The sequence below is a fragment of the Bombina bombina genome, chromosome 6 (assembly GCF_027579735.1).
Source record: "Bombina bombina isolate aBomBom1 chromosome 6, aBomBom1.pri, whole genome shotgun sequence".
Lineage (NCBI taxonomy): Eukaryota > Metazoa > Chordata > Amphibia > Anura > Bombinatoridae > Bombina > Bombina bombina.
In genome coordinates, this window is record NC_069504.1 from 1048768930 (window position 1) to 1048783046 (window position 14117).

General features: G+C 42.0%; 1 protein-coding gene across 4 annotated transcripts in view; it reads right to left on the minus strand.

Annotated features, from left to right (window-relative positions):
* Positions 1–14117, minus strand: part of KDM5A (lysine demethylase 5A) — a 389966-nt gene that overhangs the window by 150343 nt on the left and 225506 nt on the right. For all 4 annotated transcript variants that reach the window (XM_053718826.1, XM_053718824.1, XM_053718825.1 and 1 more), the window contains 2 exons: positions 13347–13499; positions 12608–13159 (listed from right to left, as the gene is read on the minus strand). In XM_053718826.1, the coding sequence (XP_053574801.1) occupies positions 12608–13159; positions 13347–13499 (705 nt within the window). The remainder of the gene's footprint in view (positions 1–12607; positions 13160–13346; positions 13500–14117) is intronic.

Below are 14117 nucleotides of genomic sequence, written 5' to 3' on the forward strand. Positions count from 1 at the left end.
TAGGTTGTAGAAGAAAACCCTGATGAATAAACAATTTCTTTAGAAGCCCCACCAATTTTTTATCCATAGGATCTTTGAAAGCACAACTGTCCTCAATGGGTATAGTTATACGCTTAGCCAGGGTAGAAATAGCTCCCTCCACCTTAGGGACCGTCTGCCACGAATCCCGAATGGTGTCTGATATGGGAAACATTTTCTTAAAAGTAGGAGGGGGAGAGAACGGAATGCCTGGTCTATCCCATTCCTTAGTAACAATGTCCGAAATTCTTTTAGGGACAGGAAAAACATTAGTGTAAGTAGGGACCTCCAGATATTTATCCATTTTACACAGTTTCTCTGGTGGAATGACAATAGGGTCACAATCATCCAGAGTCGCTAAGACCTCCCTGAGTAACAAGCGGAGGTGTTCAAGCTTAAACTTAAAGGCCGTCACATCTGAGTCTGTTTGAGGGAACATCTTTCCTGAATCAGAAAGCTCTCCCTCAGACAACAATTCCCCCACTCCCAAATCAGAACACTGTGAGGGTACATCGGAGATGGCCAATAACGCGTCAGAGGGCTCAGCATTTACTCTAATACCTGACCTGCTGCGCTTACCCTGTAAACCTGGCAGTTTAGATAATACCTCTGTAAGGGTAGTAGACATAACTGCAGCCATATCTTGCAGGGTGAAAGAATTAGACGCACTAGAAGTACTTGGCGTCGCTTGGGCGGGCGTTAAAGGTTGTGACACTTGGGGAGAAGCAGATGGCATAACCAGATTCTCTTCTGACTGAGAATCATCCTGAGACATACTTTTATCAGCTAAAATATGTTCTTTGCAATGTAAGGCCCTTTCAGTACATGAGGGACACATTTGAAGTGGGGGTTCAACAATGGCTTCTAAACACATGGAACATTGGCTTTCCTCAATGTCAGACATGTTAACACAGGCTAGTAATGACCACAAACAGGCTTGAAAACACTTTATTTAGTGAAAAAAATAACAATCTGAAAAAACGGTACTGCGCCTTTAAGAGAAAAAAAGCATACAAATTTTCCAAAACTGCTTTAAAATGATAAAATGATCTCAATTTGAGTATATATGTGTCTTATCTTGCCAGCTAAGATTGCACCACAAGGAAAGGAATACTTAACCCTTAATGACAAAAACGTTATTCAAGAAAACGTTATGATTAACCAAAAAAAAAAACCTGCACCTTGCCACAGCTCTGCTGTGGTGCCTACCTGCCCTCAGGGGACTGTAAAACCAGTTTAACACTTCGATTAGGCCCAATCCTTCCTTTGAGGCCCACCGGAGCTGGAGCTTGCTGCTTGCATGGGGAATTCAACTGCGCAACTGAGGCGTGAAAATAGGCCCCGCCCATCTACATTGATGTCTCACAGCCTTGCAAAGAAACCGCTACAAAGCGGTCTAAAATCTAGCCATGTGGGTTTCAATATACCCAGGTCTAAAATAAGCCACGTGCACCCTCCATTGCCATAATAATAAAAACGTTTGCTTCACACAAAAGAAAAAACGTTAATTGTCCTCCAAACATAAAATCGTTTGCCCAACAAACATTATGCCATCAGTGTCAGCCATCTTTTCAGCCCAACATACAGGTCCCAGTAATACCCTTCTCTTTCATATTAAGATTACTGCTTACCTCTTCCCTTATGGGAATACTGTCAGCCAATTCTGAAATAACACAGTCTCTCCAGAAAAAAAAATGACTGAACATACCTCAATGCTTGTAGCATGAAAAACGTTCCTCACACTGAAGTTTCTTAAGTACTCCTCAGCCCTTCTGTGGGAACTTCTCTAGATCTTAGTGACAACTGCTAAGATCATCAGTCTCCAGGCAGAAATCTTCATCCATCTGCTGCCTGGGAAAAAATAGTACTCACCGGTACCATTTAAAATAAAGTCTTGCTTGAAGAAATTAAAAACTATAATTTTATCACCTCTTTCACTTTACCCTTCCTATTACTTAGTGTAGGCAAAGAGAATGACTGGGGGTGGAGTCAAGGGAGGAGCTATATAGACAGCTCTGCTGTGGTGCTCTTTGCCACTTCCTGTTAGCAGGAGGATAATATCCCACAAGTAAAGGATGAATCCGTGGACTCGTCGTATCTAGTAGAAAAATTGTATTTAGACTCTTGAGGTCCAAAATTGGGCTGAAAGTTCCCTCCTTTTTGGGAACCCCCGAATAAATTGGAATAAAACCCCTGACCCTGTTCCTGTACTGGAATTGGAGGAATCACTCCCATGACTGAGAGGACCTTTACACAGTGTAAGGACGCCTCTCTGTCAGGTCTGGAGATAGTCTCAACAGTAGAACCTGCCTCTGGGAGGAAAACCATGAATACCAGACTGTATCCCTGGGACACTATGTCTACTGCCCAGGAATCCTGAACATCTCGAACTCAAACCTGAGCGGAGAAGGAAAGTCTGTCCCCTACGAGATCAGGTCCCGAATCGGGAGTCTGACCTACATGCTGTCCTTTGATTAAAAGGCAGGCTTCTGGGAATGACTTCCCCTACTCTAAGGCTTATTGGGTCTTCTATAAAGGCTTAGACCGCTCCTGCTTGGGAGAAGGAGGGAAGGATTTCCCTAAAATTCTCGAAAGAACCCAAAATTCACTCTGACGTTCCTCCACTTATATCTCTTATCCTGAAGATGAAACATCCGCAGATGAAGAATTTAACCATACTGATCTGCGGCTAATACGGCAAAGGCTAAATAATAGCTCCCAGCTTAAGAAAACTGTGCGTTAAAAGAGTTTACTAACTTAAGAGCAACCATTCTATCCCTACAAGAGGGATGTCTGTCCAACAGAAACAGACAACATATCAAACTAATACACCACCACACTGGCGATAGATGCCATACCAACCGTAGGTTTTATTCTTCATAGCATCCAAAAGGAATTACTATCCTCTATGGGAATAGTATATCCATTCTGTAAAGGCTTCTTGATAGAGTCTGTTATAGAAAACATCCTCTTAAAAATAGGGAAGGAGAGCAAAAGGGATACCCGGTCTCCTATTCCTGAGCAAATATCAGTATAACCCGAACTGGTACAGGAAAATCCTCCACCATGAAGGGCCCCTTTAGTATAATTTATTGGAATCTCTAGGATCAACTACTCCGGAAGTAACAGTCGTCCAAGGTAGCTAAAACCTCTACAAGTTATAATTGAAGGTATCCAAGCAACAAAACTTGAAGGAAAACAACCTCAGTATCAGATAAAGGTCTTACCCCATCTGAATCTGAGAATTCCCTCTCAGATACTACCTAAGTATCCAAGATACATGTGCTTCTTGAATTTTTCCCTACAAAGTAGAAAAATCAGACAGACAATGTAGAAAAATCAGACAGACAATGCATGAAATGCAAGGCAACTCCAGGTGGAGTAGAAGCGCAGGGCACATGTGGGCTATAAATTATTTGGATCACATTAGGAGAACATTTATGGCATATCTTGTGACAACTCCTAAACAGCATGCGCTTAAAACGGAGTAGGTTCAGAATTATTTTTTTTTAATAAAAATAAACAAACATAAACCAAGAGACACCAAACAGTCCCTCTTGGTCCCTTATGAGTCACCAGAGTTGATGTCAAGTTTTGAAATAGAATTAAACCACTTCCTATCACCAACGTAGGCAAAGAGAATGACTGGAGTGGGGGGGGGGGGAGGGAGGAGCTATTTAACAGCTCTGCTGTGGTGCTCTTTGCCGCCTCCTGCTGACCAGGAGGTGAATATCCCATTAGTAATTGAGATGATCCGTGGACTCATCGTGTCATTAAAAAGAAAAAGGCATGCTGAGTAATCCTTTTCCTCAGACTAAGGCATACAGGGCAGCAAATCTATGAGAGGCACAGTGAGAATTATGTCCCACAAGTTCCCATTGCTCTAAAGCCACCAAAGCCCTACTGAAGAGACTTATATGGACTACAGCTACACCCTAGAACAAAGCAGCACAATTTTGTACTACTTTAAAAATAATAAACTCTTGATTGAAGAATCTAAAACTAACACTTCACTTTGCCACTTTCTATCACTAATGCAGGCAAAGAGAATGACTGGAGTGGGAGGAAAGGGAGGGGCTATTTAACAGCTCTGCTGTGGTGCTCTTTGCCGCCTCCTGCTGACCAGGAGGTGAATATCCCATTAGTAATTGAGATAATCCATTGACTCCTCGAGTCTTAAAAAAGAAATCAAGATCACATAACAAACATGATTAAAATGACCCCACTGTTCAATAATCTCCCTAGGGAGATATTAACCCTTGATTCCATAAAGATAAAGGAGTCCCACTGAGACCCTGTCTTCTATCGTTAACATGTGTGTGTAAAATGAAACGATCTTACCGGAATCCAATCCGTGGAACAGCAACACGGTTCTTCAAGTTTGACAGATAGTAGTCTGACATGGACTTGAGTGAAGAAAGCAGTCAGCGAAACTCGTCAACGCTGATTGCTTATAGCAGCTGTTAATCTGAGTCTGGATGGTTTCGCAGAAAGACTCTCCCTGTATCTCCAGACTCTAACTTTCATCCATGCTCTCGCTGAGAGGCTGACAAGACTACTTAAAACTCCAGTTCCATCCCGAAGGGCAGATACCCCTCATAAGGAACTACTATTCCGAAAACTTCCGACACTTCTCTGCCAACCTCCTGTGACGAAAGGCAAAGAATGACTGGGGGTTGAGGGAAGTGGGGGAGGTATTTAAGCCTTTGGCTGGGGTGTCTTTGCCTCCTCCTGGTGGCCTGGTTCTGTATTCCCACAGGTAATGAATGCAGCTGTGGACTTTCTCTGTATTTAAAAGGAAACAGTGAAGCTAGATATCTTAGCTCCAAGTCTAATTACCTGCATGTTGGCATCACAGATAAAGGTATTGGCCAGTTTAAGAGCCTTGATCCTGTCTTGGATCTCCTCTACAGTAGTCTCTTCTGAAATCAGATCAGATAGGTCACACTAATAAGATGCTGCTCCCGCAATTGTGGCAATATTTGCTGCAGGTTGTCACTGTAAACCCTGATGGACATACATCTTTTTTAAATAAGGTTCCAGCTTTTTATCCATAGGATCCTTAAAAGAACAACTATCCTCTATATGAATGGTAGTTCTCTTAGCTACAGTAGAAATTGCACCTTCTACCTTAGGAATAGTGCGCCATGAGTCTCGAATAGAGTCAGCAACATAAAAACAGAATTTATGTTTACCTGATAAATTACTTTCTCCAACGGTGTGTCCGGTCCACGGCGTCATCCTTACTTGTGGGATATTCTCTTCCCCAACAGGAAATGGCAAAGAGCCCAGCAAAGCTGGTCACATGATCCCTCCTAGGCTCCGCCTACCCCAGTCATTCGACCGACGTTAAGGAGGAATATTTGCATAGGAGAAACCATATGATACCGTGGTGACTGTAGTTAAAGAAAATAAAATATCAGACCTGATTAAAAAACCAGGGCGGGCCGTGGACCGGACACACCGTTGGAGAAAGTAATTTATCAGGTAAACATAAATTCTGTTTTCTCCAACATAGGTGTGTCCGGTCCACGGCGTCATCCTTACTTGTGGGAACCAATACCAAAGCTTTAGGACACGGATGAAGGGAGGGAGCAAATCAGGTCACCTAAATGGAAGGCACCACGGCTTGCAAAACCTTTCTCCCAAAAATAGCCTCAGAAGAAGCAAAAGTATCAAACTTGTAAAATTTGGTAAAAGTGTGCAGTGAAGACCAAGTCGCTGCCCTACATATCTGATCAACAGAAGCCTCGTTCTTGAAGGCCCATGTGGAAGCCACAGCCCTAGTGGAATGAGCTGTGATTCTTTCGGGAGGCTGCCGTCCGGCAGTCTCGTAAGCCAATCTGATGATGCTTTTAATCCAAAAAGAGAGAGAGGTAGAAGTTGCTTTTTGACCTCTCCTTTTACCGGAATAAACAACAAACAAGGAAGATGTTTGTCTAAAATCCTTTGTAGCATCTAAATAGAATTTTAGAGCGCGAACAACATCCAAATTGTGCAACAAACGTTCCTTCTTCGAAACTGGTTTCGGACACAGAGAAGGTACGATAATCTCCTGGTTAATGTTTTTGTTAGAAACAACTTTTGGAAGAAAACCAGGTTTAGTACGTAAAACCACTTTATCTGCATGGAACACCAGATAAGGAGGAGAACACTGCAGAGCAGATAATTCTGAAACTCTTCGAGCAGAAGAAATTGCAACCAAAAACAAAACTTTCCAAGATAATAACTTAATATCAACGGAATGTAAGGGTTCAAACGGAACCCCCTGAAGAACTGAAAGAACTAAGTTGAGACTCCAAGGAGGAGTCAAAGGTTTGTAAACAGGCTTGATTCTGACCAGAGCCTGAACAAAGGCTTGAACATCTGGCACAGCTGCCAGCTTTTTGTGAAGTAACACAGACAAGGCAGAAATCTGTCCCTTCAGGGAACTTGCAGATAATCCTTTTTCCAATCCTTCTTGAAGGAAGGATAGAATCTTAGGAATCTTAACCTTGTCCCAAGGGAATCCTTTAGATTCACACCAACAGATATATTTTTTCCAAATTTTGTGGTAAATCTTTCTAGTTACAGGCTTTCTGGCCTGAACAAGAGTATCGATAACAGAATCTGAGAACCCTCGCTTCGATAAGATCAAGCGTTCAATCTCCAAGCAGTCAGCTGGAGTGAAACCAGATTCGGATGTTCGAACGGACCCTGAACAAGAAGGTCTTGTCTCAAAGGTAGCTTCCATGGTGGAGCCGATGACATATTCACCAGATCTGCATACCAAGTCCTGCGTGGCCACGCAGGAGCTATCAAGATCACCGACGCCCTCTCCTGATTGATCCTGGCTACCAGCCTGGGGATGAGAGGAAACGGCGGGAACACATAAGCTAGTTTGAAGGTCCAAGGTGCTACTAGTGCATCCACTAGAGCCGCCTTGGGATCCCTGGATCTGGACCCGTAGCAAGGAACTTTGAAGTTCTGACGAGAGGCCATCAGATCCATGTCTGGAATGCCCCACAGTTGAGTGACTTGGGCAAAGATTTCCGGATGGAGTTCCCACTCCCCCGGATGCAATGTCTGACGACTCAGAAAATCCGCTTCCCAATTTTCCACTCCTGGGATGTGGATAGCAGACAGGTGGCAGGAGTGAGACTCCGCCCATAGAATGATTTTGGTCACTTCTTCCATCGCTAGGGAACTCCTTGTTCCCCCCTGATGGTTGATGTACGCAACAGTTGTCATGTTGTCTGATTGAAACCGTATGAACTTGGCCCTCGCTAGCTGAGGCCAAGCCTTGAGAGCATTGAATATCGCTCTCAGTTCCAGAATATTTATCGGTAGAAGAGATTCTTCCCGAGACCAAAGACCCTGAGCTTTCAGGGATCCCCAGACCGCGCCCCAGCCCATCAGACTGGCGTCGGTCGTGACAATGACCCACTCTGGTCTGCGGAAGGTCATCCCTTGTGACAGGTTGTCCAGGGACAGCCACCAACGGAGTGAGTCTCTGGTCCTCTGTTTCACTTGTATCTTCGGAGACAAGTCTGTATAGTCCCCATTCCACTGACTGAGCATGCACAGTTGTAATGGTCTTAGATGAATGCGCGCAAAAGGAACTATGTCCATTGCCGCTACCATCAAACCTATCACTTCCATGCACTGCGCTATGGAAGGAAGAGGAACGGAATGAAGTATCCGACAAGAGTCTAGAAGTTTTGTTTTTCTGGCTTCTGTCAGAAAAATCCTCATTTCTAAGGAGTCTATTATTGTTCCCAAGAAGGGAACCCTTGTTGACGGAGATAGAGAACTCTTTTCCACGTTCACTTTCCATCCGTGAGATCTGAGAAAGGCCAGGACAATGTCCGTGTGAGCCTTTGCTTGAGGAAGGGACGACGCTTGAATCAGAATGTCGTCCAAGTAAGGTACTACGGCAATGCCCCTTGGTCTTAGCACAGCTAGAAGGGACCCTAGTACCTTTGTGAAAATCCTTGGAGCAGTGGCTAATCCGAAAGGAAGCGCCACGAACTGGTAATGCTTGTCCAGGAATGCGAACCTTAGGAACCGATGATGTTCCTTGTGGATAGGAATATGTAGATACGCATCCTTTAAATCCACCGTGGTCATGAATTGACCTTCCTGGATGGAAGGAAGAATTGTTCGAATGGTTTCCATCTTGAACGATGGAACCTTGAGAAACTTGTTTAAGATCTTGAGATCTAAGATTGGTCTGAACGTTCCCTCTTTTTTGGGAACTATGAACAGATTGGAGTAGAACCCCATCCCTTGTTCTCCTAATGGAACAGGATGAATCACTCCCATTTTTAACAGGTCTTCTACACAATGTAAGAATGCCTGTCTTTTTATGTGGTCTGAAGACAACTGAGACCTGTGGAACCTCCCCCTTGGGGGAAGCCCCTTGAACTCCAGAAAATAACCTTGGGAGACTATTTCTAGCGCCCAAGGATCCAGAACATCTCTTGCCCAAGCCTGAGCGAAGAGAGAGAGTCTGCCCCCCACCAGATCCGGTCCCGGATCGGGGGCCAACATTTCATGCTGTCTTGGTAGCAGTGGCAGGTTTCTTGGCCTGCTTTCCCTTATTCCAGCCTTGCATTGGTCTCCAAGCTGGCTTGGCTTGAGAAGTATTACCCTCTTGCTTAGAGGACGTAGCACTTTGGGCTGGTCCGTTTCTACGAAAGGGACGAAAATTAGGTTTATTTTTGGCCTTGAAAGGCCGATCCTGAGGAAGGGCGTGGCCCTTACCCCCAGTGATATCAGAGATAATCTCTTTCAAGTCAGGGCCAAACAGCGTTTTCCCCTTGAAAGGAATGTTAAGTAGCTTGTTCTTGGAAGACGCATCAGCTGACCAAGATTTCAACCAAAGCGCTCTGCGCGCCACAATAGCAAACCCAGAATTCTTAGCCGCTAACCTAGCCAATTGCAAAGTGGCGTCTAAGGTGAAAGAATTAGCCAATTTGAGAGCATTGATTCTGTCCATAATCTCCTCATAAGGAGGAGAATCACTATCGACCGCCTTTACCAGCTCATCGAACCAGAAACACGCGGCTGTAGCGACAGGGACAATGCATGAAATTGGTTGTAGAAGGTAACCCTGCTGAACAAACATCTTTTTAAGTAAACCTTCTAATTTTTTATCCATAGGATCTTTGAAAGCACAACTATCTTCTATGGGTATAGTGGTGCGTTTGTTTAAGGTGGAAACCGCTCCCTCGACCTTGGGGACTGTCTGCCATAAGTCCTTTCTGGGGTCGACCATAGGAAACAATTTTTTAAATATGGGGGGAGGGACGAAAGGAATATCGGGCCTTTCCCATTCTTTATTTACAATGTCCGCCACCCGCTTGGGTATAGGAAAAGCTTCTGGGAGCCCCGGGACCTCTAGGAACTTGTCCATTTTACATAGTTTCTCTGGGATGACCAACTTGTCACAATCATCCAGAGTGGATAATACCTCCTTAAGCAGAATGCGGAGATGTTCCAACTTAAATTTAAACGTAATCACATCAGGTTCAGCTTGTTGAGAAATGTTCCCTGAATCAGTAATTTCTCCCTCAGACAAAACCTCCCTGGCCCCATCAGACTGGTTTAGGGGCCCTTCAGAACCATTATTATCAGCGTCGTCATGCTCTTCAGTATCTAAAACAGAGCAGTCGCGCTTACGCTGATAAGTGTGCATTTTGGCTAAAATGTTTTTGACAGAATTATCCATTACAGCCGTTAATTGTTGCATAGTAAGGAGTATTGGCGCGCTAGATGTACTAGGGGCCTCCTGAGTGGGCAAGACTCGTGTAGACGAAGGAGGGAATGATGCAGTACCATGCTTACTCCCCTCACTTGAGGAATCATCTTGGGCATCATTGTCATTGTCACATAAATCACATTTATTTAAATGAGAAGGAACTCTGGCTTCCCCACATTCAGAACACAGTCTATCTGGTAGTTCAGACATGTTAAACAGGCATAAACTTGATAACAAAGTACAAAAAACGTTTTAAAATAAAACCGTGACTGTCACTTTAAATTTTAAACTGAACACACTTTATTACTGCAATTGCGAAAAAATATGAAGGAATTGTTCAAAATTCACCAAAATTTCACCACAGTGTCTTAAAGCCTTAAAAGTATTGCACGCCAAATTTGGAAGCTTTAACCCTTAAAATAACGGAACCGGAGCCGTTTTTAACTTTAACCCCTTTACAGTCCCTGGTATCTGCTTTGCTGAGACCCAACCAAGCCCAAAGGGGAATACGATACCAAATGACGCCTTCAGAAAGTCCTTTCTATGTATCAGAGCTCCTCACACATGCGACTGCATGTCATGCCTCTCAAAAACAAGTGCGCAACACCGGCGCGAAAATGAGGCTCTGCCTATGATTTGGGAAAGCCCCTAAAGAATAAGGTGTCTAAAACAGTGCCTGCCGATATAATCTTATCAAAATACCCAGATTAAATGATTCCTCAAGGCTAAATATGTGTTAATAATGAATCGATTTAGCCCAGAAAAAGTCTACAGTCTTAATAAGCCCTTGTGAAGCCCTTATTTACTATCTTAATAAACATGGCTTACCAGATCCCATAGGGAAAATGACAGCTTCCAGCATTACATCGTCTTGTTAGAATGTGTCATACCTCAAGCAGCAAGAGACTGCTCACTGTTCCCCCAACTGAAGTTAATTGCTCTCAACAGTCCTGTGTGGAACAGCCATGGATTTTAGTAACGGTTGCTAAAATCATTTTCCTCATACAAACAGAAATCTTCATCTCTTTTCTGTTTCTGAGTAAATAGTACATACCAGCACTATTTTAAAATAACAAACTCTTGATTGAATAATAAAAACTACAGTTAAACACTAAAAAACTCTAAGCCATCTCCGTGGAGATGTTGCCTGTACAACGGCAAAGAGAATGACTGGGGTAGGCGGAGCCTAGGAGGGATCATGTGACCAGCTTTGCTGGGCTCTTTGCCATTTCCTGTTGGGGAAGAGAATATCCCACAAGTAAGGATGACGCCGTGGACCGGACACACCTATGTTGGAGAAACATCTTTTTAGAAACAGGGGAAGGGGAAAACGGCACCCCTGGTTTACCCTATTCCTGTGCTATAACTTTTGAATTTTATTTAGGAACAGGAAAAACATCATCAGAAAAAAGGAGAATCATAAACTCTATCCAGCTTAGAAGACTTCTTAGAGTTGGCAGCAACCGAAGGTTCAGTACATCCTCCATTGACAGAGGCAAAGAGAATGACTGGGAATTATGGGTAAGGGAAGTTACACTTAACAGCTTTGCTGGGGTGCTCTTTGCCTCCTCCTGCTGGCCAGGAGTTGAATATCCCACTAGAAATTGGAATGACGTTGTGGACTCTCCATATCATAGGAAAGAAAGTATATTTTATATCTCTGCTTGATATTTTACGTGTGACAATTTATCCATTGAGACTAAAGGTCTGTTAGCAATATTGTTGAAGTATTTTAAATTATAATAAAATATTCTAAGGTATTATTCAATTTGAGCTATATTGTGAATACTGGATCGTTGATGAATCATTATAAAGCTTCTAACTGCTATATGTGATCTACTGACAATTGTGCTAGGCCTAATAATCAGGCATTACATTTGATGATATTTATTTGAATTGTTATAACAAAAGTCCTATTGATGGTATTTTTTTGGTTCATACTCAATAACTAAATTCTGCTAATTAGCTACCGTGTTGTTATTAATTAGTACTGTTTTATTTTGAATTGTTCTAGTAAATCTTAACTGTGATATTTGACATTTAATTCATTTAGGGTCAAGATTTATTTTTCCAATAATATTGTGTCCATATCTCATGCGTAGCAGACAATTTGGTAAATTCTAAACTAATTTAAATATTTCTATAACTTGCTTTGTACTTTTATTAAACATTGAAATAAATCAATTATACATTTGAACATAATTGATACCCTAGTTAATGCATAATTATATTTGTTGTGTCAATAATATTACACCTATCAGAACTTCATTATTATTATTAATTGGGATTAAATATTATTATTTAATAATACATTATGTTATCAATTATTAATATTCATAAACATCTCAACAAGACTAAACACTACTATACTCAACATAGTCATTAGTTGCACTCTTTAGAGACCCATTTATAACTGTTTCTGATTGGCCTATATTACAAATTGGTTAAGCAAACTGCTAAATGCAGAGTAAAACTTTACACAACGAATATAAAGCTTTAAAGAATAAGTATACATATAATGCTCGGGCTAATCTTTGCTTGGAATAAATCCTTCTATTAAGCTTTTGATCAGTGTTGAAGAGGTGTTACTACTGGCCTTTAATACTTCCCACCAAATACTGAGCACAGCTAATACCCCAGTGATATGTGAATGCTGAATAACTGCTTGTGCACATGTTCTACAGACAAGCTAGGAAGTGTAGGAAAATAATTATCCATTTGAGGAACATTATGGTTGTATTACATAGCTCATAGCAGGAAAGTAATATATTTTTTAAATATCAATTGCACTTTGTTTTAAATGTTTACATACATAAATGCTTAACATTGAAAATAACAGAATCTCACCTGCAGATCTGGGTTTGCTGCAGCTTTCTGGAGCTCGGCACTGATGATTTTCTCTGTTTTCTCACGTGCTGCCTGCTCCACCATGCGCTGACTCAGCACAGAAAGTTTCGCCAAAGCACGAGAGAGTTCTGCTGTGGCCAGAGCTTGCCGCGCTCGATCCTGCCAGCTCATTGCTCGTTCGGTCAGGCACTGTAAGGCTTCCCCCTCAGGTAGCCGTACAGGAAGTTTTTGTAAAGAGACCAGAAGTGAAAGAATTGTCTCTAGCCTAGGCCGCCGAGATCGCATGCACTGTGTGCATAAAAACTTTACCTCCTTGGATTGCCAGCTAGATCCTTTCTTCTGAGAGCTAGTTTTAGGGAGAGGAACACACGTGCTGTGGAACCAGTCCTTGCAGAGTTCACATTGCAGCATGAACCCACTAGCTGCCTTACGGCACACACAGAACCGCACCTCCTCTATGCGGTCCACCATTGTCATTTTAGCCAAGTTAGCTGCACGCAGAGAGCGCATGGCTTCAACTTCTTTATGCTCCTGATCCTTGAATAAAGCAACCTGCAAAAGTGAAAAAAAAATCATATTAAATTGTGTAACAAGAAATTTGTTTTGCAGGTAAAAACATAATTTAAATAAAACAATATGAACCCCTAGATAGTATTGTGCTTTCCTTAGCTAGATGGACACCGTGTCTCTGTTCCAATAATTCTAACACCCTTTCTCATAGTTCAATGAAAACTCCTACCACAGAAGCAGCATCCCGAGATTCCTCCAATGGTTCTTCAAGTTCACTCATGGAATCCAAATCCAGGTCCTTTTCTTCCATTAGCTCTTTCACTTTTCTACGTTTATTCCTGCTGCTGCCGTATACACCAATATCAGAACGTGGACTTAAAACCTTAAATGTAGCAAAAGTGAATAAATGATACAAAGAAGAATGATGTACTGTAAAAAGCAGGCTGTAAGAAAAAAACATAAGCACTAACTGAAATGTTGTTAAAGGGATACTGAACCCAAATTTTTTCTTTCATGATTCAGATAGAGCATGCAATTTTAAGCAACTTTCTAATTTACTCCTGTCTTTATTCTCTTTGTATTTTTATTTGAAAAAGCAGGAATGTAAGCTTATGAGCCGGCCTATCTTTGGTTCAGCACCTGGGTAGCGCTTGTTGATTGGTGGCTAAATGCTGAATCAAAAATGGGCCGGCTCATAAACCTACATTCTTGCATTTTCAAATAAATATACAAAGAGAACGAAGAAAAATTGATACAAGTTGCTTAAAATTGCTGCTCTATCTGAATCATGAAAGACAAAATTTGGGTTTAGTAACCCTTTAAAGCGATATGAAACCCAACATTTTTCTTTTAGGATTTAGACAAAACATACAATTTAAAAAAATGTTTTTAATTATTATTATTAAATGCTGCAATGTAGAGCTATTGCAAGTGTATAACATTCTTGCAAAACTGCTGCCACACACATGCACGCTCCTGAGCTTATGTCCCGTTTTTTTAA